General features: G+C 34.4%; 3 protein-coding genes across 5 annotated transcripts; all 3 read right to left on the bottom strand.

Annotated features, from left to right (window-relative positions):
• Nucleotides 1-2,813: 2,813 nt before the first annotated feature.
• On the bottom strand, nt 2,814-4,267 carry LOC140828021 (uncharacterized). Of its 2 annotated transcripts, none has more exons than XM_073190988.1 (4): nt 4,120-4,267; nt 3,244-3,592; nt 3,080-3,150; nt 2,814-2,992 (listed from the first exon to the last, which is right to left on the bottom strand). In XM_073190988.1, the coding sequence occupies exons 2-4, from the start codon at nt 3,573-3,575 to the stop codon at nt 2,979-2,981; spliced, it is 417 nt and encodes a 138-aa protein (XP_073047089.1). In that variant the 5' UTR covers nt 3,576-3,592; nt 4,120-4,267; the 3' UTR covers nt 2,814-2,978. The 2 variants fall into 2 exon arrangements, with proteins under 2 accessions (XP_073047089.1, XP_073047088.1); XM_073190987.1 differs by having other exon boundaries at nt 2,815-2,992; nt 3,080-3,153.
• A 2,744-nt stretch (nt 4,268-7,011) lies between these two features.
• LOC140825416 (uncharacterized) lies at nt 7,012-13,941 on the bottom strand. Of its 2 annotated transcripts, none has more exons than XM_073187177.1 (13): nt 13,756-13,941; nt 13,395-13,545; nt 12,288-12,349; nt 12,067-12,154; nt 11,905-11,966; nt 11,704-11,800; nt 11,161-11,595; nt 10,031-10,573; nt 9,684-9,950; nt 8,614-8,697; nt 7,744-7,891; nt 7,619-7,661; nt 7,012-7,504 (listed from the first exon to the last, which is right to left on the bottom strand). In XM_073187177.1, the coding sequence occupies exons 2-13, from the start codon at nt 13,491-13,493 to the stop codon at nt 7,411-7,413; spliced, it is 2,022 nt and encodes a 673-aa protein (XP_073043278.1). In that variant the 5' UTR covers nt 13,494-13,545; nt 13,756-13,941; the 3' UTR covers nt 7,012-7,410. The 2 variants fall into 2 exon arrangements, with proteins under 2 accessions (XP_073043278.1, XP_073043279.1); XM_073187178.1 differs by having other exon boundaries at nt 9,684-9,947.
• Nucleotides 13,942-17,141: 3,200 nt separating this feature from the next.
• On the bottom strand, nt 17,142-20,269 carry LOC140825415 (uncharacterized). Its single transcript, XM_073187176.1, has one exon. The coding sequence runs from the start codon at nt 19,961-19,963 to the stop codon at nt 17,666-17,668; it is 2,298 nt and encodes a 765-aa protein (XP_073043277.1). The 5' UTR covers nt 19,964-20,269; the 3' UTR covers nt 17,142-17,665.
• Between the last annotated feature and the right edge of the window lie 2,511 nt (nt 20,270-22,780).

Below are 22,780 nucleotides of genomic sequence, written 5' to 3'. Positions count from 1 at the left end.
GATGAGAAATTGATTGAAAAATAAAAGAGTGGTAAAACCTTGAAACGTAAAAGTGAAAGTGACAAGGAAGAGAAAAGAAAATGTATCATCGATTTTCTTGGATTTGAGAATATGAATCTTTAATATAAATAAATATAATTACTATATATATACGTATATACATACATATATATATATTAATTAATTTAAACGGGTATTCGGGTTGGTTATATTTATATATATATTAATTTAAACGGGTATTCGGGTCGGGTGTTTGTCGGATTATATCAAACCCTCCTCCATATCCAAACCCGAAAATCTCCATACCCAATTACCCAATTATTTAATCGGATATAAAAATCTCATCATGCCCTCATCTATTCGAATCGAGTATCAGATCTTCCAACGAGTTCGGAAGAAATTGATATCCCTAATTATAGCTGTTTTTAATAATTTTTGAGTGAGAAGTGGTACATTCACAAAATCACGAGCAACGCATGTCAAAAATCACTGTAAACTGTCCAATTTGTCGAAAATAACAAATCACCCTTTTTCTATTTTTTTTTTTTTAATGGGCCTCCACAATATTGGTCTTATACTCTTATGATAGCTTATTAAGCATTTTAATAAATATCATTATGATAATAATTGCACATATTTTAAAAAATATATAATATTTGAATCATAATATAGATTTTTCATGAAAAAATAATTACGCAAAAAAAATTCTAATAAACTTATTTAAAATCAGAAAATTTTAAATTTTATCAATATCAATTTATTTATTTTAACAAGATTACTTATAAAAAAGCGATTAGACATGGACGCAACTTGTGAGTTGTGCATATGAAGCTAATATATATTGTAAACTATATGTGCTTTTAATAAACGTTGATGGATTACAAATTTATAATGAGTGGGTCTCATGTGAGACCGTCTCACGAATATTAATCTGTGAGACGGGTCAACCCTACTCATATTCACAATAAAAAGTAATACTTTAGACATAAAAAATAATATTCTTTCATGGATGACCCAAATAAGAGATATGTCTCACAAATTCATCCCGTGAAACCATCTCACACAAGTTTTTGCCTTACAAAATTATAATTTTTTTTATCTATACCTAGACTTTTGAATTTTAGAATAATCTTAGACTCCTACATAGCTTATAAACTCGACGATGGCTATTATTCTTTTGAGTGGGTCTCGTTTGACCGTCTCACGGATCATAATCTGTGAGATATGATTGATATCCACAATAAAAAATAATATTCTTAACATAAAAAGTAATATTATTTCATGGATGACCTAAATAAAATATATGTCTCACAAATACGATATGTGAGACCGTCTCACACAAGTTTTTGTATATTCTCTTACATTCATGCCTCTACCAAAAATAAATAAATCAATAATTAATAAAAATAAAAATAAAACTATTTATACATAAATTACTTGTAGAAACCTTCAAGAATAAAGTAAAATCTATTCACAATAAATAAACGTAAAATTTCTTATAGAAATATTAAATTATTGAGTGAGTCTCATGTGAGATCGTCTTACGGGTCAGAATCCGTGAGACGGGTAAATTCTACCGATATTCACAATAAAAAGTAATACTCTTAGCATAAAAATTAATACTTTTTCATGGGTGATCCAAATAAGAGATCCGTCTCACAAATACGACCCGTGAGATCGTCTCACACAAGTTTTTGCCTAAATTATTATATTAACAAAGAGTAGGATGCTAGTGTGGCGTAGTAATAAAACTTTCTATTCGTATCGGATTAAACAATTAAATTAGTCTAATAGCCTAACACCAAAACATAGGTGGAATCGATGCTTAAACACACCATTAATTATTTATGCCGACACTATTGCGCTAGGCTTTAATTCTAAAATTCTTTATTTTATGCATTTAGATGTTTTAAAATAATTTTCAATCAATTTTAGATATATATTTTGTAGCTAGTGAGTTGTGTAAATTTTCAAGAATATATATATAATCAAGGGTGATATACAAAATATATATATATATATATATATATATATATATATATATATATATATATATATATATTTTGTTTAACCACTGGACTAAAAGCCAATCCTGCCTTGTTCTTTTCCAAAAAACAATTTAATTACAAAGGACAAAAATCTACACAGAATTCCATACGATAAACCAAATTCAGCAATGGAAAAAAGAAGAAGAAGAAGAAGATAAGAATTAATAGAGTCCCTCCATATATGAAGCGCATCTGGTTCTTATCTTGTCTAATTATTGACATATCATTTTATCATACTAGCTAGCTAGGACTGATGCCTTTTCTACGGGAATAATTTTGTCCCTTGAAACCAACATTTTTATCTCCTGTTCGATTGAACTTCTTAATCTTTGGATCTCAATAATGTCATTATATATTAATCATTTATATTTATCCGAATCTTCTGTTTCAATCGTTACTTTTGTTTTTATATTTTCAAGTATATATATGTGCATGCATATAAAAAGTCGAATGTAATATAAAAAGATAAACTCTTGACATTTGGTTCGTTTAGCAAGGAATACGTACGTGTCGTTTATAAACGCTAGTGTTTTGTATGCGTGTGATATTGACATTAAAAAATCAGAAAAAGATAAAGAGATGTGCAAAAATTATCATGAAAGGTAAACTGTAAAGAAATTTTGATGTTATTAGTTAGTATGAAATGTTCGAATTTAATAATATAATATAGATGTGTAGAATAAAATGTAAATTAATTCAAACGGTTGTAAAATAAGAAGACCCGAAAGCAGGAATATTGATTTTGAAGCATATGTAAATGAGGCCACGACAATAATATGAAACTTTATATTATTCAAATTTTGGTAGACAATGAAGGGAAAAAAAAATTAACAGTAGCTAAGTAGAAATAGGTAGTCAAAAAAATTTCTTGATAACCCTTTCGCGACTCTAATGAAATGCAGCTCGATCTGCCTTAGTTTAAATTATTCGTCACATTGCTCCCCCTGAATTCGATCACGAAAAAGGAAGAAAACGAATTTAATATCGATTAGGAATCAATAAAAAAAATTGATATGATGGCTAATATTTACCATAATCTCTCGGGGTCCTGCATTTGTAACACTCTGTCCTGCTAGCATAATTGTGCATGCCGCATCCCATTCTGCTGAATAAGTTACATTTCATGCCTCAGACACGATAAAATACTTCAGGATCAATCAAATAAATAATTAGGATATACGTAAAATTAACCAACGTTGAGCAAATCCAGTCGCCATTTTTCCAACCAGGAATGGAGTCGTATCCATAGCCAGCGGATGCAACAACTGCTGCACCGTATCCATAATAGTCCTTCAATGCTCCGCATTTAAAGCAGCTCGTTCGGCTCGCGTAGTTGTGCACGCCACAGTTCAAGGCGCCACAGTACCAGTCTCCGGCTAAAATTTCTGTCTTCTGCAATTCGTCGGCGTACGAGGAGACATCAGATTCTGTAGCATACTTGGGACAAGTACAACGTTGGCACGACTCACGTTTCTTGAAGTTGAGGTGATGGCATGCACCGCACATCCAATCTCCTTCCCTGCTCATTCTTGTCTTTATTTTACCTGTCAAGAATGAACTAAGATATTGGTTTTTACAAGTGAGAAGAAATTAACTAATTATTAAGTCGAACGGAATAGATCAAATGTGAACATGTCTCAAGAAACGCAATCTGACTACTGACTACTCCATATCAGTAGTCAGATTGCATATATATATGTGTGTGTGCGCGCTCTCAAAAATGGGGACATATAAGGAATCTTGAAAACAACCAGATTTAATTTGATGCGTATATTATTTCGATTTTTGACCTTCTGAAGCAATGGCGATCCCATCAACATGAAGCAAGCCGATCAAAATGAACAAAATAAATAAATATATGTACAAATAGGGTCTCTTCAACCGAAATCCTGGTTTTTCCCCTGCTTCGAATCATCATCCTTTTTGAAAATTTAATTTTTCCTCGTTCCAATTCTTGACAAAAACCATGGTCCTCTCTCCTTGTTCGAATGTTGTTCAACTCTATATGTTGGTATATTTTCAAATAAAGACAAAAGGTGTGATAATATACAGGCATGAAAGAGTGTCTTACCTCAGCAAAGAAAATGAAAAGTACGAGTATAATGGGAGAGATGGTTTTGCAGATATTGTGAAAGCTATAGAGTTGGTGAAGATGATAGTGTAATGTAAGATCTTGAAGTTGGTGAGTTTTGAGAATGGGTTGTAAACCTTTATATATACAGCAATTTGCGGGGCCCTGATCAGTTTTTCCCCTTCTTGAGTTTCAGATATTGTTTCCTTAATATGGGATCCCAAAAGCAAAGTTTTCTGTGGTAATTAAATTTCCAAGAAAGCGAGTGAAATAATGCATGCAATCTTTTTCTGATCACATGTATGAATATTCCTCGTGCATGAATTATTGTGTGAAAGAAGAATATATAATTGCTTTGAAATGCTACATATTCTGTGCCCATTTGTGGGCAGGTTTTATGAGGGGAAGATGTTATTTAGTTGTGGACACTCGAATACGCAAGGGTTTGACATGGATATATAACGCATGCATGCGTGGATTCCCCATCAGCTTCTTCCATCTCGTGGGCTCATTTCGAATCTTGGGGGACATGATCGAGTAATGGGGGAGAGTTTGAATTTCTTGAAACTCGGACAGCTTCAAGGCCATGCAACATTCGATAACAACGGTGTGGGATCGAACATTTATTGTCGCACAAAGAATTATAACTATTTCAAGCATTATATTTCGATCACCGGGTTCCATATATGACACAAATCATCCATAATTAATTCATGCAAATCGATCATGCGACCTCAATTCTTGTTCCGATCCCGTAAAAAGTTATAGCTATTAGATAATTGGAACTCAAATTTTCACCTTTGGGAACCTAGATGTGATCACACGTATCGTTTCCTATATGGTTTGCGGGTCGACGTTCGCAACGATCTACCACGGCGAGTTACTCTCACCCTTTCAGGATCTCATATGAGATCTCTATATATATAGCCGTGTCAATTATATACTACATGTCTTAACAAAAATCTACATAGAAGAACATTAATTCGACGTCCCAAGGATTTTTAACTTTCAATATCAAAGGTTTACTTTTAGTTTTACTGCGAAGGAAATTGTTGAGATGGTCGGGAATCAATTCCTTATATTTAGTGCACATATCCATTGACAAATTCTATTCTTATTTGCATATATGGTCCGATTCCTTCACACTTTTTTGCAATAATTCAAAAGCTATTTGAAGATGAAATGTGTCCTCCACCGTCATTCACTCTCGTGTTTGAATTTGACATGGATCGAGTTGTCAGTCGCTGCAGTACTTGAGTTATATCGGTATATATGTATATATCAAATTGTTTGAATGTGACACAAAAGTACCAATTTTTTTTACTTTTATAAAATAAATGAGAAAATTATATTTTCGTATGTCGTTTTTCATTTTTTGGTTATCTGAAAATTTACAATATTAGTCCATTTGAAAGCTATACGTGATTGGGTGGAAAAGGTAACTTGACAATTATGGCTAGCCTGGTCCCTTGCTACATTATTATTAAATTAATGAAGCCAAATGCCAATTTAACACATTTTTTTCTAAAACTATAAAATCTTCTCAAATAAGGGATAATCTTTAAGATAATAAAATTATTAAATGAATATCATGTGCATGGGGCATGGGCATCTTCTTCTGATTGGCAGGCTAAAGATTTAAAGCACGATGTTTTGCTGTCCACTGCTAATTAATCGAAGAATCTCTCATATATATATATATATATATATATATATATATATATATATATATATATATATATATATATATATATATATATTATATTGTACAATAATAATTAATTTTGTGAACTTTAATTACATGATATTTTTAAATTAATAAAAGTCAGTCGAACATCACAGAATAACAGTAGGGCACTGGATTGAAATACTGTGCATCCCTCTTGACCATGACCAGTGGGTCCCAAGTCCTGCTGACGTGGCGAGCTAAGACTTTTTAATTTATTGACTCAAGATTCGATAAGAGGGAATCTTGATCATCAATTTTTACCCGACAATTATATTCTGCGCACAAATAACTCGTTTTTCTTCGTGGCGAACGTGTATGGAACACGAATTATTATTGATCGGAGGACGGCTTTCGTTTTCTATTTACGTATCGTTTAGTTCGAAAGATAAACTCGATAAACTCAAGAAAATAATGTGCAATTCTAAAGGGTAACGTGAAATGTAATCATTATATTTTGATAAAAACTTGTGTAAAACGATCTCACGAATAGTATTTTATGAGAGTTATATATCTTATTTGGACTATCCATGAAAAAATATTACTTTTTTATGCAAAGAGTATTAATTTTTATTGTGAATATCGGTAGGATTGACATATAATAAAGATTCGTGAGATCGTCTATAAACCAACTCTAAATTTTTAATATTCCTTTGTTTAGTGACGGTTAATTTTTTTTTTTAAAAAAAATTTCAGTTACACAAGATAATTTATAACATCATTATGTAATTAGCAACAATATACGAACAAAATATTTATTTATCAGTGCGGCTCATAAGAAAAATGTATGGTGCTCATTTAATATGAAACTAATGAACTTTAAAATTTAAAATTAGTTTCTTAATATTAAAACGATATAAATTTTTATATTTATAAAGTTACTTAATACTTGTTCAAATTCTTTTTGTATTAATATCGTGTGTATACAATTTAATTTCAGATCATTAGTGAGTTGTTCTGATTATATTTGTAGTTTGTTAACTTTAATCGATATAATCATACTCATATATTATATCATATACGTAAACGCACATACAAAATATTAGTTTAAAAAAAAAAAGAATGGGAAGAAAATGGCACGATTAGCAAATAAAGACATCAATTGAAAAATCAATACATATAACACCAACACATTTACTTCAAAATCTACTGATTTAACATTAAAAAAAAAGATACAACATAACCACCGTATGTAGTTTACTGAAACAAAGAAAGTGACATATCAACACACATCTATACCCTACAAAGCCGATGTAAACTAAATAAAACTCGCCAAAATATAACAAACTAGCAAATAATGACATATGCTACAAATGTTGAGAGAGCAGCATCACATCGATAGCATCGCAAAGAAAATATTCTACACAAACTCGCTTTTGATCATATTGCTATCGTTGCTGACCCCATGATCCAATGCTTTAACTTCGTTTAGCAGTAACACTAAGAAGGAAAATTGAATCTTTGTCCAATTGTGAATACAGTAGATTTCACCACCGTGCATAGAATCCTGACAGTACAGTCTAGAAAGAACAGAAATAAAGCAACAAGATGGTGCTCATCCATTTTTAGCCGAACGGGTTTCCATCAGTGGAGGTGAAGTTACCCGGAGCAGAATGAGCCGAATGCAGTCCACCAAATTGTTGGTTTGGTCTAAATGGTCTGGGAAATTCCAGAAAGCGTCAACAAGCATGAATCAAAGTACTTTTATCATTTTTTGACCAACATACATGGCGGCAGACGCGTAGCAGACAATACATGACAAATAAATCTTACCTGTGAGCTGTACTGCCACTTAGTTCTTGTTCAAAGAATGGAGCTGATAAACAATTAAGAAAATGGTGAAACATGGAAAAAGCGGTATTTTGCTCCAATGAATTGAAAGATATAAGATTATTTACTTGGAGGAATCGATTGTGCAAATGGTGGCAGCTGAGTGTGCATCGATGATGGAAAAGACAAAGGAGTACCAAGACTCGAAGCGCGGAGTAAGCCTGATGCAGGTGCACTTTTGGCTACTGAACCATGTAAGAATGCCCCTGAAGGAAACTGCAGCGAAATGATAGATAATTTACAAAAGAAACAAAAACGAGTAGAAAAAGGATGATGCTGATTGTTAGCTAGTTATTACTTATTAGGTTATGGTCAATAAACCTCATGCACGACCATCTACATCTTACGTGAACTCATTCTGCTTGGAAAGCGAACACATTCCTTAGAATACAAGTGTGTTTTATCTTCAGCGCTAGGCAACCAATCACTGGTAACCTGACCTGGGTCTGACCACACAAATTATGCAATATCCAAAGTCCAAACATACATTTATTTAGTTTAGCATCTATAGAATGGAAGGTCTATTTTAGGTCTATGGTCAAAATTACAACTTTAATCATGCTGTTGGAAATTATTAAGTGATTCAGGAAACTGTTATGAAATTAATAAAAAAAGGATAATGTATTTTTACATTGACAATGTCATTAATATCTTACATACATTACACGTGAGTTCTTGCTATACTAAGAGCATTAGCATCAAGATAGATCCAATGGTCAGTACTGAAAAATAATAAGGGTCCACATGTTCAGACCAATGGTGGCCACTGGATCTGCAGTGCCCTTAATAACCGATTGTAGCATCTCTATAACCTACATTGTACAGGTGATTTATGCTAAAACATGAATCTATGATTCAAACCTGAGTCAACATTAAAGAGTCGTGGTGAAGGATTGATATGATATTTTAAATTCAATTAAATTTGAACAGAAACATACTGTTGCTGCTGGAACAGGAGGACGTTCATTGGTAGAATCAAAAGGATTTGTAGATCTTGGCACTTGCTGGAAATTAGGTACCGCCTGAAATTGAATAAATCCATAGCTCTTGTAAATGATATTCGTTTCACTCAACAAAATAAGAACAGTTCAATTGCAATTACTTTCATGAGAAAGTTAAGAGGGGACTAAATATCCCAGTGGCAATTATCTTAGGTGGGGAAAACCCTCAAATTTCAATACGACATTTAATACACATTGCTTGTTAGATGAATCTCATTCCCTCAATTATGATGTAGGCTCAACAGTTTCAGCCTCTAAATGACATTCAACTTTATTTGATTTAATATTGTACTGATTTTATGGCACATGCCACTAGCAACATGGGGAGATTCCTCCATTTGTTACTTCCATCATTGCCATCCAGCCTAACACTAGATTGGCTAGAATCATGAGAAGAAATATGGCCAAGGTGAGGTAGCAATACTAGCTCATCCACATGTAGAAGCAAAGGAGGCCAATTCTAATGTCTTGGCGGTCATATGACCTCAAGTTTTCAAAAATGCAGGATGGGGTTCTCCATTGTTTTAAGAACTGGTGAATTTCTTGTTAGCACTCCAATGGTTTCTTTCCACTAGGATCATCTTAATAAAACTCATTCAATATCCTGTATTAATAGGTGTCAAAATTTGGGTACAGATTAACACACGAAAGCCCCGACCTTTGCAATTATCATTAATATTGTAGGTAATGCTGCGAATGACAAAGGACGTTCACAGCACAAAGAATTGGTATAGACGAAGAGATAAGAGGTGGTGGAGGCAGTTGGAAAGATAAGATCCATTTGCTTGATGCAATAACAAAAATAGTACTTGGCCTAATTCCATAAGCAATGATATTATGGTCAGTGTCAATTCTAATAAATGGCTGATTGTTGTTAAGGGCGGTTATCAAACTTGGTTGAGGTAAAATATATCTTGCTAATCATAGATGGAAAATAAAAAGGGTGTCTATCTATCCCCAATAATTAACTCTGGGCATGATTGAGAATAAAAAGATCAGAAAGTTACCGTTGGCATGTTATAGTGCATAGGGCCCCTAGCAACATACGGGGAACCTGAGTACCAGCCAGAAACTGGAGGTAGAAAATAAGAATTGGTCATTGTAAATAAATCAGCAGGCAGTTCTCTCCTTCCACCAAATTTTTCCCCCAATGCAGATTCTGAAGAAAATCCAAAAGCAGAACCCATTGAAGGATTAGATATGGCCTGTCCCGATTGAGAAATTACTGCACCAGGGTGGCCATGGGAAATTGGTCCAACAAGTGGATTCAACTGCTACAGAATCCCAGGAGACAGATTAAATTGTTAAGAAGATCAAAAGAAATGGAATATATACCATGCTTTACTCGGGATACCTTGTCACTTGAAGTTGCACTGATATTAGCCACTGGTTGAGGAACAGACAGGCCACTAGCTCCAGGAAACATAGAATCCTGATGAGAATTCAAGATAGGCCATTGCCCTCCTCCAGTGGGAGTATTAGCAAACGAGCTCATACCATCTGAGGAAAACAACAATTGAGGAGCGAGACTTCCATGGGTTGACCCAAGAGCTGAGCCCTCTGAGCCGCTAGAAAGGAAAGGTGATAACTTGCTTGCAGGCGCAGGGGGACTAGATGTAGATACTTCAATTGACAACTCTGAAAGTAGAGATTCCACAGAGTTTGAAACCGGGGTAGGAAATTTCACCTCAGGAAATGAATCAAAATTAGCCCAATTGTTATCACTAGATGCTATCTGCTGCACAGGAGCTGCATTTGTAGCTGAATGATGTGTTTGAGGGATGGTTGCTGCTACTACAGGTTCAGGAACAGAATCAAAATCAATGAATGAAGCCTCCACTTTGATCACAGATGGATTCCCCTCCGAGGATGCCAAGCTACTCGAAGATGCGGTTCTCTGAACAGAAACATTCTGCCACTCATTTTCTATGTTAAGAATAAGAAGCTGAAGATGATTTTGACTAAATGGTTGTGGATATATAGTAGTTGTGGTAGAAGGATAGAGCAGATATTTTGCAATTAATATCAAGATTACCAGGATAACATTAATTGATCCCATCTCCCGTGAAAGTAAATAATAAAAGATTCTTGGATCAACTAAATCTGTTAAACATAAGCTCCTTATACCTGCACTACAATCTTCTTCCTCATGCAACCCATTTTCTACCTTGTGCCCTTTATAAATACATGGCAAAATTGAAAGTAGAAAGTAAATCTTGGAGTGTGAAAGAAACCGTATGTTAAGTGCTTTCAGTTGGAAAAACTCAACAAACCAAAAACATGCTCTTTTTCTCACAACAATGTGAGCCTAAAACTTTGACATGGCAAAATTCCATATAATAGACAAACCGTGATTGGGCTTCAGAATCAACAGCAAAAAAGTTCTGTATGCTAGCTGATTGCAGATTATATAATACAAAACAAGAAATAGGTTCACATGAAGAACAAGCATACCGATGCACGTCTTTTGCAGGAGAATCTTACCTGAGTATGTGCTGAACCATCTGTTGACTTGCCACCAGAGACTTTTGGGGGAGGTTCGATAACTCGAAGAGGAGTCACATTTTCTCCTAAAATATCTCTAACAGGACGGACCACAGGCGGGCTGGACATGTCTGAGTCTCTTTGATTATCCGGTGATCTACCTCCAAACTTAGAACTTCCATCAGAATTTCCATCGTCGGACCTCCTTCCATTACCAAATCTATCCTCGCGTTTCCAGTCGTTGACCACCTCAGCACGAAGAGGACTTCGTCTGTAATCACCAGTTTGCTTATTGTCTTGATCATATCCTGGACTTCTTCCACCAACACTAGCCCTATCTTGACGACGCTCGAAAGTTTCCTCATAAGTTGGACTTCGAGAACCGCCCTGATTATTGTCTACCCTCCTATTCCCACTGAAATCCTCAGTTTCTCCCTGAGTGATAATGCAGATTAAAAAGAATTTCACAGAGAAGCTTCCAAATTTTGCTCTAAGAAGTCATCATAAAAATTGACTTTTAATATAATGAGGTAGCAAGTATACCATCCTTGCTCTCAGAGGCTTTTCCGAGTTCCTCTCACCGGTATATCTTCTATCCACATAAATATGCTTGATAAAATCACGCAACCTCTCTATGTTACTGAAACACGTAAATTAGAAACAACAATGATTAACAAACTAAACATTAACTGAACAAAATAAAATCAATTTCAGAAAGCATATGCAGGAATATTCATTGTTAACCTGGCATCAGGTAGAGAATTACGCTGGGAGTCCCATTCCTTTAGATAAATTTCTCTAGCACTCTATTTGGGAAAGAACAAACATGCAAAAAAACAATGAGGGACGCCTAAACAAACCAACAAGTTGACGATACTAGCAGAAAGAGAGTGGTTGCTTGTATACCGCGTTACCCCCTCCTTGAAGTGAACTAACTTCTTGTGGGGTAAATTTAGCCATAGATACGGACTTCACTCTGTGTGTGAACTCTCGGCTGCAAATATTTTTATATGCATAATTAACGTCACAGATACTTGTAGTGAAAGTGGGAACTCCATAGAGAACAAAATCAAACTATCGTGTGAAATTGACATTCAATGATGCAAGATGAAACTCATATGACTTACTGTATTCCACTGCAGGTTGTGCAAATAAATGTTGAAAAATTAGTGCACACATATTGAGGCCCCTGATGTGCAGAAACGAAAACAGTTAGCTCCATGAATCCAAAAGATTACAACAGGATGAGGAGTAAAGGAATCCTGAAACTCAACCAATTAGAGTTATCCAAAGTACGAATGGTAAAGTGGCATCTATTTGGCACACCTATTCCCCTGTTTTTTAACCCTCTGTAAGAACTAAAGAGACTCTAAAATGTGGGTGCTATGAAATATCATCTAGACTTGTTCCACAATGATGCAGATAAGAAACTCTATTAAAATCAGTAAGTTCAAGCATTTTTGTTTAAACACAAGCTATAACTCAAATCGTTTTAAAATGGTATATAAGCCTAAGAACCATACTTCGACCGCTCTATTGGCAAGGGGCATTTTTCAATAGCCAACTATGCCCCTCCCATTATTGCACCTTGCAACTAGTGGGAATAAAACTCGTTGAATTTTTTTTTATACTAATTATAACATCGAGTGTTTGTCAATTTACCAAAAGGTATAGACGATGTTAATAGTACAACTCAAATCTTTTGGAAAAATAGCTCGACTGCAGTAGCTCAAAGGCAACCATTTCAACTGCTCTACGAAAAACTTGCCCGCGAGTGTCAAAGTCAGAAATCACCACATATAAACCAATTCAACTAATCCAAAGCCTGGTTCGAGAAAATGTAAACGCTAAATGTATAATAAATGGACGCGGTATATACCGTGTTGTCTCTTACTGAAATTTTCGGAGTACAACTTTCTTGGATTGATAAATTTAAGAACCATTACATAAACAATGCACACACTTCTGTCACAAATTTGAAGAAAATTCACACATTAGCGACCAACAAAATAAATTATAGCAATATTTTAATTTTTTCCCCATTTTATTTATAAGCATCGATTCATAATATGGATGCTCTAAAAAATTATCAAAGTAAACCCTTTAATTTTAAGAAACTGGTTTTGAAATCATCCATGTAATAAAGCATTTCAACTAAGATCACATACTCCACAAAGTACAACGAAAATCCAAGGAAGGCAAATCAAGTACAGTAAAAGAAGAAAGAACGGTACCAGGCTATTGCAGTTAATACACCTGCGATTCTCAGGAAGCTTGAGAAGATTCCTTATTATCCTCTCATTCTTCTCATCCTCCTTTAGCCTATTCGCCATCTTAATACGATAATCACACAAATATCCCCACTTTCCAAACAATCACCACTACCTACCAAAGAGACCAATCAATTCAATCATAGTCCAACCCCAAATCACCAATTCGACACCATCAGATCCCCGCTATAAACAGATAATCAGAACAAGAATCATCAAAGTCGACTATCCGACACAACTTCGAAGCAAAAACCCTTCAAACTTGCGGAACCTAACGTTCTACACTCGAGAAATAACACAAGCTTAATTGAATCAGTAAAAGTACCTGAGCAACCTGATAGGCAGAGATCGAAAGCGACAATAAGAGATCGAAGGAGCTCAGGCTTTCGAGAAACGGTAGATCTCGGCTCGTGCTTTTACAGCTCGACTTTGGAGAGTGCAGATATTTGGTATATAGAGATAAAGGACAGTACCTTTTCGTTGTTAGAAAATGGGACCACGTAGGAAGAATCTTGTGTTGAATAATTTGTCTATTCCGCAAAAATGAGGGGGTGTTTTCGGAATGTAGGGCGGGGTCAAGGAAGAAACGTGAGGACTTTATGGTCAATTCGTACCTGGTAATGATACGGAAAAATGAGAGTCGATTTTACTGGGACAACGATGCAGATGAATTGAGACCTAAGGAAGATGGTAAATGTTTATATATCATCGTTTATTTATATCATCGTTTATATATATATATATATATATATATATATGTATATATATATATATTAAGCAATAATAACATCGTGTGATAACTAAATTCGTTACAAAATGGATTAAATTTATAGATTATGAAAAATTAAAAGTGTATTAAATATGTATCAAAATGTGAAGAAACTGTAAAAAAGCTCACTTCTTTTCAAGTAATATGTGATTCTCGATTTGTAATTTCAGTTAAAATATATTTAGATAAATAATCTATGAAAGTAATGAAAACGAAGCTGAAAAATTCGATGACGATCGATTGAACTTTGTCCTTACGAACGAATTTATTGATAATTTTTACAATTAAATTGACATGAAATCGTAAGCTGAAGATTCTGAATAAAGTACGAAAATTCAAGCTAGAAAAGATAATCTATCTACTTTTTCTTCTCTTTTTTTGTAAGTGACCTTGCAAGCCCATCAACATAAATGATAAATGTCTCATGCCTCTACCCCATTAACTATAACTAAATTAAAAGTAGATATTTTGGGAGACGGTCTCACAAATTTTTATCTGTGAGACGGGTCAATCCTATCGATATTAACAATAAAAAGTAATACTCTTAAAATAAAAAATAATTTTTTTTCCATGGATGACCCAAATAAAAGATCATCTTACAAAATACGATCGTGAGACCGTCTCACAGAAGTTTTTGCACCAAAGTAAAACATTGGCTAAATAGAAAAAACTCACAAGGCTAAATGCAATTTATATAGAGATTCAAATGAAGCGGGGTCATAGAAATATATATGTTTTTTATTAGTATGTTCGATGATTCGATTTACATATTTTTTTCTGACAAAAATATATTTTAAATTATCACTACTTAATTTAAATATTTCCAAATATATATATGTTTGTTTAATTTAGCGTGGAAATTAGACCTTATCATTCTGATTTGTATATTTTTTCTTGATAGTTTTTTTTGTAGGCACAAAATAATAAAATATAAGTTTTTTTAAAAAATATGAATACCCGACAGGGACGAATTCGGATAGTAAAAACAATATCCGAGAAACCAGATACCCGAAACCCGAAAAACACGACCATACCTACCCTCTTGTATTGAAAGTATATAACTAACAATGATTGAAACCAATGCGAAAATGAAATTCGAGATATTTAATTTAACTAGTATAAGGATGTCGATTAACGTGGCGTGAACTAATGATGAAAATATGCTAAGAAAATAGAGATTATTTGAGCTTGTATGGGCTCTGTATCTTACATTTTGAATTGGACCCTAGCTGTTTCGGGCCAATTAAAACTTAAGTCGGCTTGGTAGTTGGTACAAAAAGTATCCATCCCATTTATATAATTATCCAAAAAATACTATCTATATTTTGCTCTCTCTAAATAATGCTAAAAAGTTCCTTTTAGATTGATGAATATTAAATTTATAGATTTCAAATATATTTAAATATATTTTTATTATTTAAATAATTAAGATCATAAAATTTAAATTCATAAGTATTTCATGTTAATTAAGATGAATTTCAAGTTCATCGAATTATAATATTATTTGAAATTCATTATACTTTATATTAATGATACATAAACAAGTAAGATATAGATTTAAAATTGTATTTATTGTTTCATTGTAATTATAAAACTATAATAGAAAATTTCAAATTTATCTACTTCCGGAGGGCCGACAAATAAGTATGAGTTCCCGTTGATTAAAGGGGGTCCAGAAAAATAAAATAAATAAAAGATTAAATAATTTAAAAGCTGTCTTCCTAAGATAATATAAGATCTTGGTACTTTAGTTTACACTACAAACAAAAGAACACTTCAATGTAGCAGATATCGACTACGGATCACATGCATATTTTATGTGTTAGTCACATTTGAATTTTATTTTTTTGAAGTCTCTCTAGATAATCGATCTTCATATTTAGGTATCGAACTCGAGATTAGAGACTAAAATTTATTGGTATTATTATTTTCATAAATAGTTGTACTCTGGTGGTCAAATTTTCTATCGTAGAAAAGGAACTGAAATTTCTACTCCCGAATTTACGGACACCGAAATTTATTTATGGAGGAAGCTTTTGAATATTATATAATAATTTTTTAAAGAAAGAAGAATCGTAGGATGTGCGTGATCTGATGACGATTGGGAATTGCACAAATTACGGCTGATTTTAGGCAAAGGAACACACAAACAACAGTATTTCTTCAATTAATTCAATAAATAAGATTCCATAGTATTTGAACATTTTTGGGAATCTCGTTATTTATTCATGTATTTAGTTTACTAATTATTTTAATTAGGATTTTACAATAAAATTATTTTATAAATGTATGAACCCCGAAAAAATTAGAAAAAGGAATAGTACAATAAAAGAAAGTACAAACATAAATTAGTGGTGTCGACGTATGAGTACCGAGAGAGTAATTTTCGTGTCGGTGAAATTTGTGGCCGATTGTTTTTAATGGCCATAATGATGGCTGTCGCAAAAGGGTACTAAAGGTGAGCTAGGCTCGGTGCATCATGTGGATTTATGATATGCACCCAAATTTAATTTTTTTGTTATATAATTTAGTGCACTTGAATTCAAAAATTACACATAGATATTAATTTTTTTAGATCGGACTAAAATAAAATATAAATTAGTATTATTTATAGCCACTCAATGTTTTTAGAATGCAATAACTCACCATCACTGCACTTCACTTTCATGGTCCCATCCAACATGACTTGGCACACACTAATGGTCTCAAGTTTTTCTTGGCTCTGTGATCCGGAAAAGGGTTTTTTTTTTTTTAATGAAAATTCATTTAGATTCGTCCAGTGTAAAATGTTCCAGTTGGGGGGAAAAAAAAGTAAAGGGCGATATTCACAGAAAGATGTATCTACACAGATATTGACTACATAAAAGGATGTAGAAGAAATTAGGAACATAAACATTGTGGAAAAATCTAGGATCTTGCAAAAATGAAAAATGGAACAGGTGTGCTAAAATCATCATCTTTATTATTAATAAATATTCTATAAATGGGAAAAAAGAATGCTATAGCATGACATAACGAGTAACAGTGAAAACTTCATCAAAGGGGCTGCCATGGAACTAGCCATTCTTGATTCTTGATATGGTTCTCTAGCTATACATTCACTTCCTGAAAAACCTACATTATTTTCACAACTTAATTCATACATAATAAATAAGGATTTACATTACATCTCTACTCTTTGATCACCACTTTTCTTGTTTCTTCCTCAACCAAACTTCAAAATAATTTTATCAAGAATCAATCCTCGATGGTACATTACATATATTCCCGGAACAATATGCTTTCGCTTAATCTCTACTTTGATCTTGTTTGTCGTTTCTTCTCATCCCAGAAATGAGAATCACGAGTGCCAGTAGACAAAGGTGAATCCTTTGAGAAATGAGAAGTGAATAAATAGAAGTATTCGTAACTCAGAACTGTTTTGTGAGTTCTGGGGTGTTAAGAGGAAGTACCTCTTTCAAAAGACTCAATAGAAGGGTGGTGGCGGTGGGGATGCGTACGAAATGCCAACAACAGGCGGCAGTGGCCCTTCATATACTGGAGTTGGTGGAGGGGGTGAGGGTGATGGTGGCGGAGGAGAATTATAGTGATATGGTGGAGGGGGTGGGGGTGGGGGTGGAGAATTGTAGTGATAAAGAGGAGGAGGTGAAGGTGATGGTGGAGGCTTGTAAACATATGGCGGGGGAGGCGGGTATTCTTCACATGGTGGTGGTGGTGGAGGGGGTGGTTCTATACAAGGTGATGGAGGTTCGATTGGCGGGGTTGGTGGCGGTGCATGGTGCACTGGAGGGGGTGGGGATGGATACACATACACGGGAGGTGGAGGCGGCGAATATAATGGTGGGGGTGGGGATGGATACACATATACGGGAGGTGGAGGTGGCGAGTGTGATGGTGGGGGTGGAGGTGAGTTATACAAATAAATAACTGGTGGCGGAGGAGGTGGTGGGCTATTCGGAGGAGGTGGGGGTGACCTTTGACAAGGCGGATAAATAATTGGAGGCGGTGGAAACGGAGAAGGTGGTGGTGAGTAAACTGGCGGTGGAGGGGATGGTGGTGGTGGTGAGTAAATAGGTGGAGGAGGTGAAGATGGTGGGGGAGGAGGAGAGTAAACAGGGGGAGGAGGAGAGGGAGGAGGTGGTGGTGATGGCGGAGGAGATGGGGGAGGTGGTGATGGTGGCGGTGGAGATGGGGGAGGTGGTGAGTAAACAGGTGGAGGAGGAGAGGGAGGAGGTGGTGATGGTGGCGGTGGAGATGGTGGAGGGGGAGGTGGGGAGTAAACAGGTGGAGGAGAGGGAGGAGGTGGTGATGGTGGTGGTGGAGATGGTGGAGGAGGAGGAGAATAGACAGGGGGAGGAGGGGAGTAGACTGGTGGAGGCGGAGGAGAGTAAACAGGAGGCGGAGGCGGAAAAATCTGGGGAGGAGATGAAGGTGGAGGTGGTGAATAAACTGGCGGAGGAGGTGACGGCACCACTACAACGGGTGGTGACGGAGGCGGCGGCGGTGGAAGAGAAGGAATAAACGGGTGGCACTTGAAAACCCCACAATGAATTTTCTTAGACAAGAACAATTTACACTGTCCTGCAGACCTCTGTGCGGGCCTATTTGGCAAACAATTCTGGCGATCATCAAACTCCGGCAAAGCCAAACACACTGGCGGCTCGCCCGTGAAGAAATTATAAGCATAGGTGAAATTCTCCAAGCTCGGCAGCTCACAAATGCTCGCCGGAATCTCACCCGAAAACATATTATGTGCCACATTCAACTGCTCCAAACTCACCAGTCCTCCAATACTCTCCGGCAAATTCCCCAACAAGCCATTGTTGCTCACATCCAAAACAGTCAAATTCTTCAACAATCCAATCTCACTCGGAAAACAAGACCTCAACTTATTGTCCTTAAATATAATCTCATTAAGATTACTCATATTTCCAAGACTTGCCGGCAGGCAACCATGGAACCTGTTGTTAGCCAAAACGATAACAGAAACAGGGGAGTTTCCGAAATTATCCGGCAATTCAAAAGCAAATCTGTTGTGGTTGATAAATATAGCATCTAAAGGCTTATCAAAAAGGTCAGGCGGAACGGTACCTTCAAACTCATTGAACCGAATATCCAAATAAATCAACTTAGGCAAGCTTAAAACAACGTAGGGGAATTTCCCAGCGAACCTGTTGTTGCTCAAATCAAGCTCGAACAGTACCTTTAAGTTCTTGAACTTCTTGGGCACGGTCCCGCAGAATCTGTTGGAGTTGATGTGAAAAAGACCCAGATCTGTGAGAAGACCCAGCTCTTCAGGAAGATACCCCGCAATGTCGCCGTGGTTAAGATCAATACCAGCAACCGTAAGTATTGAATGGTTATCTAGTGCAGGAGCACAAAACACCCCTTCATACCTGCACACGTTAGATCCAACCCAATTTCCGGTCAAATTGTAGGGATCTGAGAAAATGGCGAGCTTCCAGGCTTGTAAAGCAATGTACGCATTTCGTAGCCTCGGATTATCGAACACCAGCGAAGGGTCAACCTTCACATGTTCTCCTCTATCACCGAATTCATCTATGTAGTAAAGAAGCTGCCGTCTCTTGATGTAAAGAGCTTCCGAATCTGTAAGCGGTCCATTTCTGCTGATAGGGACACTGGAATGCAATGCATGAGCATGAACATGGCCTGTCTCCGAAGAAGAAAGCGACAGCAAAGGAAGAAAGAGCAAAAGACTGCTCAAATACAAAAACCCACCACAATAATTGAACTTTCGCTTCATTTCACAGTACCAGACATGCAACAAGCTTTTCCTCAACTTTTTGTGTTTAGTTTCTGAAAATGTGGTTCTTGCTCCCCTTCTGCGTACAATTTTCAGATCCGAGAGCAGGATAATGGGCAGAAAGTGGACGTGGGATTAGGGCGACGGAGGCCGCGATGGTGGTGGTGGTGGCGATTCTGGGAGAGAAGTGAAGGGGAAAAAGGATGAGTTTTGACTTGGGAATACTATGTGAAGGGAATTTGAGAGAAATAAACAAACAGCCAAAGACTGGACAGCTAAATCACAGCTCAAAGCCCACTACACTATGTTCTCCAACCTCTCGCTCTCTTTATTTCTAAGTCTATTTTATTTAGGATTTATCGTAATTATCCAATAAAATTCCCAAAAAAATTAAAGATATTGAAATTGCCATCGAATAATGTATAGTTTGGAAAAGTGGTTTTGATGATAATTGTTATGCATTATTTTAGAAGATGAACTTTGAAATATGATAGAATTTTTTTAAATGGTGAAAATTTAATTTATTGTATAAAATGATACCAAAACGAAGTGAACTAAGAATAAATCCAGAGTATGTTTTTTTTTCCTTCTCTAATTTTTGGATAATGAAAATAGAAACACAACCCGACATTGTCTAAAGTTTTGTAATCATTTTTAAATCATAAATAAAGACAAAATATTATTTGTACAAAAGAAGAATTGACATAAAGAAGAATGTGACTCTGAAATTTTCCTTTACACAAAATTTAAAAGAATTTTGTGTAAATTTCGGTTTAAAATGAGGAGAAAAAAAAAAGAGGATAAGCCCCCAACCGAATATAGGCAACTTTTATTCAATCTCAACCAACACATTAATAAATACAGAACGCGCTCCAAACGTAAAGCTTATGATATGTACTATAATTATTAATTCAACTTCTTTACTTTAAATTATAATATAATTATAATATAGTATTAATTAAACAAACTTACTTTAACTATACCCCTGACTTTTAATTTCCGTTACTCCTGTATTTAGTACTATATTTATTATTTCCAAAAATCAATTTAATCAATAAAACTATATTATTTTTTTGCTTTCTAGTTTAAATATTCTAAACTTTTCATTTTAATTTAAAAATATTGAATTATAATTGGTGAATAATACTTATTAGGGGAGAAATTAAAGTTTGTGAATTTTTTTTACATGGTTTGCTTTTAATTTATTATTGTATATATATATTCTGGATTTAAGAAATATGTGGAAATGGCATAAAACTTGCGAACAGTTGGCCGGCCGGCCGGCCAACTGGATGCGCGTTGGATTTTACATATTTAATCATTTTTAGGCTGAGTCTAACTTGTTCGTTTCTGTATCTTTATCACCTTTTTGGTGAAAATGTTATATTCCCTTTTAATTTCAATCTGGACAATATTTTGAATTAGTGTAGTAAAAGGTCAGTGCTCCAAATAAGAAAAAGAGCATAATTAGTTGGATTCACATGTTTTATTTATTTACTTGAGATGATTGAGATGATGACGAAGACTTTGTAATAAGTTACTATCGAATTCTATATCTCGTTTTAAATTTGAAATTTTACGTCATTTCGAATTTAGAAGGAAAGTAGAAAGGATGTCGACGGCCTTTGTTTTAAATCAGAATATTTATATATTTATTGGTCGGTTTATGTTTAATAAAAAAATTCAATTAAGTGACGTTTACTTAAAACAAAGTAATCAACATTTGAACAAATAGTTAATAATTTGTTTTGACATTTTCATCACATACGTTGCATCTTCTAAGAAGACCTGACAATTAAAAAATTGAGTTGCAGAGTATTTCTAATTATATTTTATTTTCATAAATTGACATACTTTCAAAAAGAAAATCATTCAGTAGAAACGTCATCGAACACATAATTAATCTATACATGCAAGTATCTTCCATTTTAGTCAAAAGAAAAAAAAGCATCTTCCATTTTTTTAAAATGAATTTTGGTTTTAATTAAAGTTACCCCATTTAATTAAATTGTATAGTAATGTCAATCAGTTTTAAAGGACGATATATTTTCTTCGGTCCAACTCATGATTTACCACTTTAAAGTATCTTCTGATTTATCACTTCTTTTCACACACAAAAAATAAATAAATGTAAAGCTAAATATCTCAAATCTATATATTTTTCGTACATTCGATTATGGGTTTCAACTGATATTACAATAACTAGTATATGTGTTTATGCGTTATATAAGTAATAATTATTACTGTTAAAAGAATTGAAAATTTAAATAAATTTTAAAAATCAAGAGACGAATTTATATATTCGATAATATAATTACTTTAAATAAGTAATATCATTCGGAAAACTATGTTCATTTTTTTTCTAATATACTGAAAAAATAATTTTTATATGAATATTGTTACTCTTGGTAAAATGTCAATTAAGTTACCGTGGATTAAGTTAAATTGAAATTTTAATAAACAAATATACAAGCTCGTTATCGATCGATCGAATTTTTTAAAATTTGTTTGGCATTTTCAGAGATGCATAAAAGTCGTTCTCGTTCTTGAATTTAGTTTCAAGACTCAAGAGATCACAAGTTTTATATTTATTAATGTACTTAGCTTTTGTGTTGTATGTGAATGTAATATAAAAAAATTCAATAGTTATTTTTGTAAAATTGAATTTAATTATAAATTTTGTTTCCATGTTAGGCTGATAGGATATTGGTTAGGATGATAGGATAATGAGAAGAGAATTTGAGAAGTTTTTGAATTTATAATTTATTTTTCTAAAATTGTCAATCCAACTTATCTATTTCATGCGGCTTAACAGGA

Source organism: Primulina eburnea, chromosome 3 (assembly GCF_022965805.1).
Source record: "Primulina eburnea isolate SZY01 chromosome 3, ASM2296580v1, whole genome shotgun sequence".
Taxonomy (NCBI): domain Eukaryota; kingdom Viridiplantae; phylum Streptophyta; class Magnoliopsida; order Lamiales; family Gesneriaceae; genus Primulina; species Primulina eburnea.
The sequence above is the reverse complement of the archived record's forward strand: the minus strand, read 5'-3'. Positions and strand labels throughout refer to the sequence as shown.

Coding starts and splice junctions, on each gene's coding strand:
- LOC140825416 (XM_073187177.1), bottom strand. CDS start 13,493: ATGGCGAATAGGCTAAAGGAGGATGAGAAGAATGAGAGGATAATAAGG. Junction 8,698..9,683: donor TGCACTATAACATGCCAACG/GTAACTTTCTGA, acceptor ATTCAATTTCAG/GCGGTACCTAATTTCCAGCA. Junction 7,892..8,613: donor CTCCTGTTCCAGCAGCAACA/GTATGTTTCTGT, acceptor ATTTCGCTGCAG/TTTCCTTCAGGGGCATTCTT.
- LOC140825415 (XM_073187176.1), bottom strand. CDS start 19,963: ATGAAGCGAAAGTTCAATTATTGTGGTGGGTTTTTGTATTTGAGCAGT.
- LOC140828021 (XM_073190987.1), bottom strand. CDS start 3,575: ATGAGCAGGGAAGGAGATTGGATGTGCGGTGCATGCCATCACCTCAAC. Junction 3,154..3,243: donor GGCGACTGGATTTGCTCAAC/GTTGGTTAATTT, acceptor TAACTTATTCAG/CAGAATGGGATGCGGCATGC.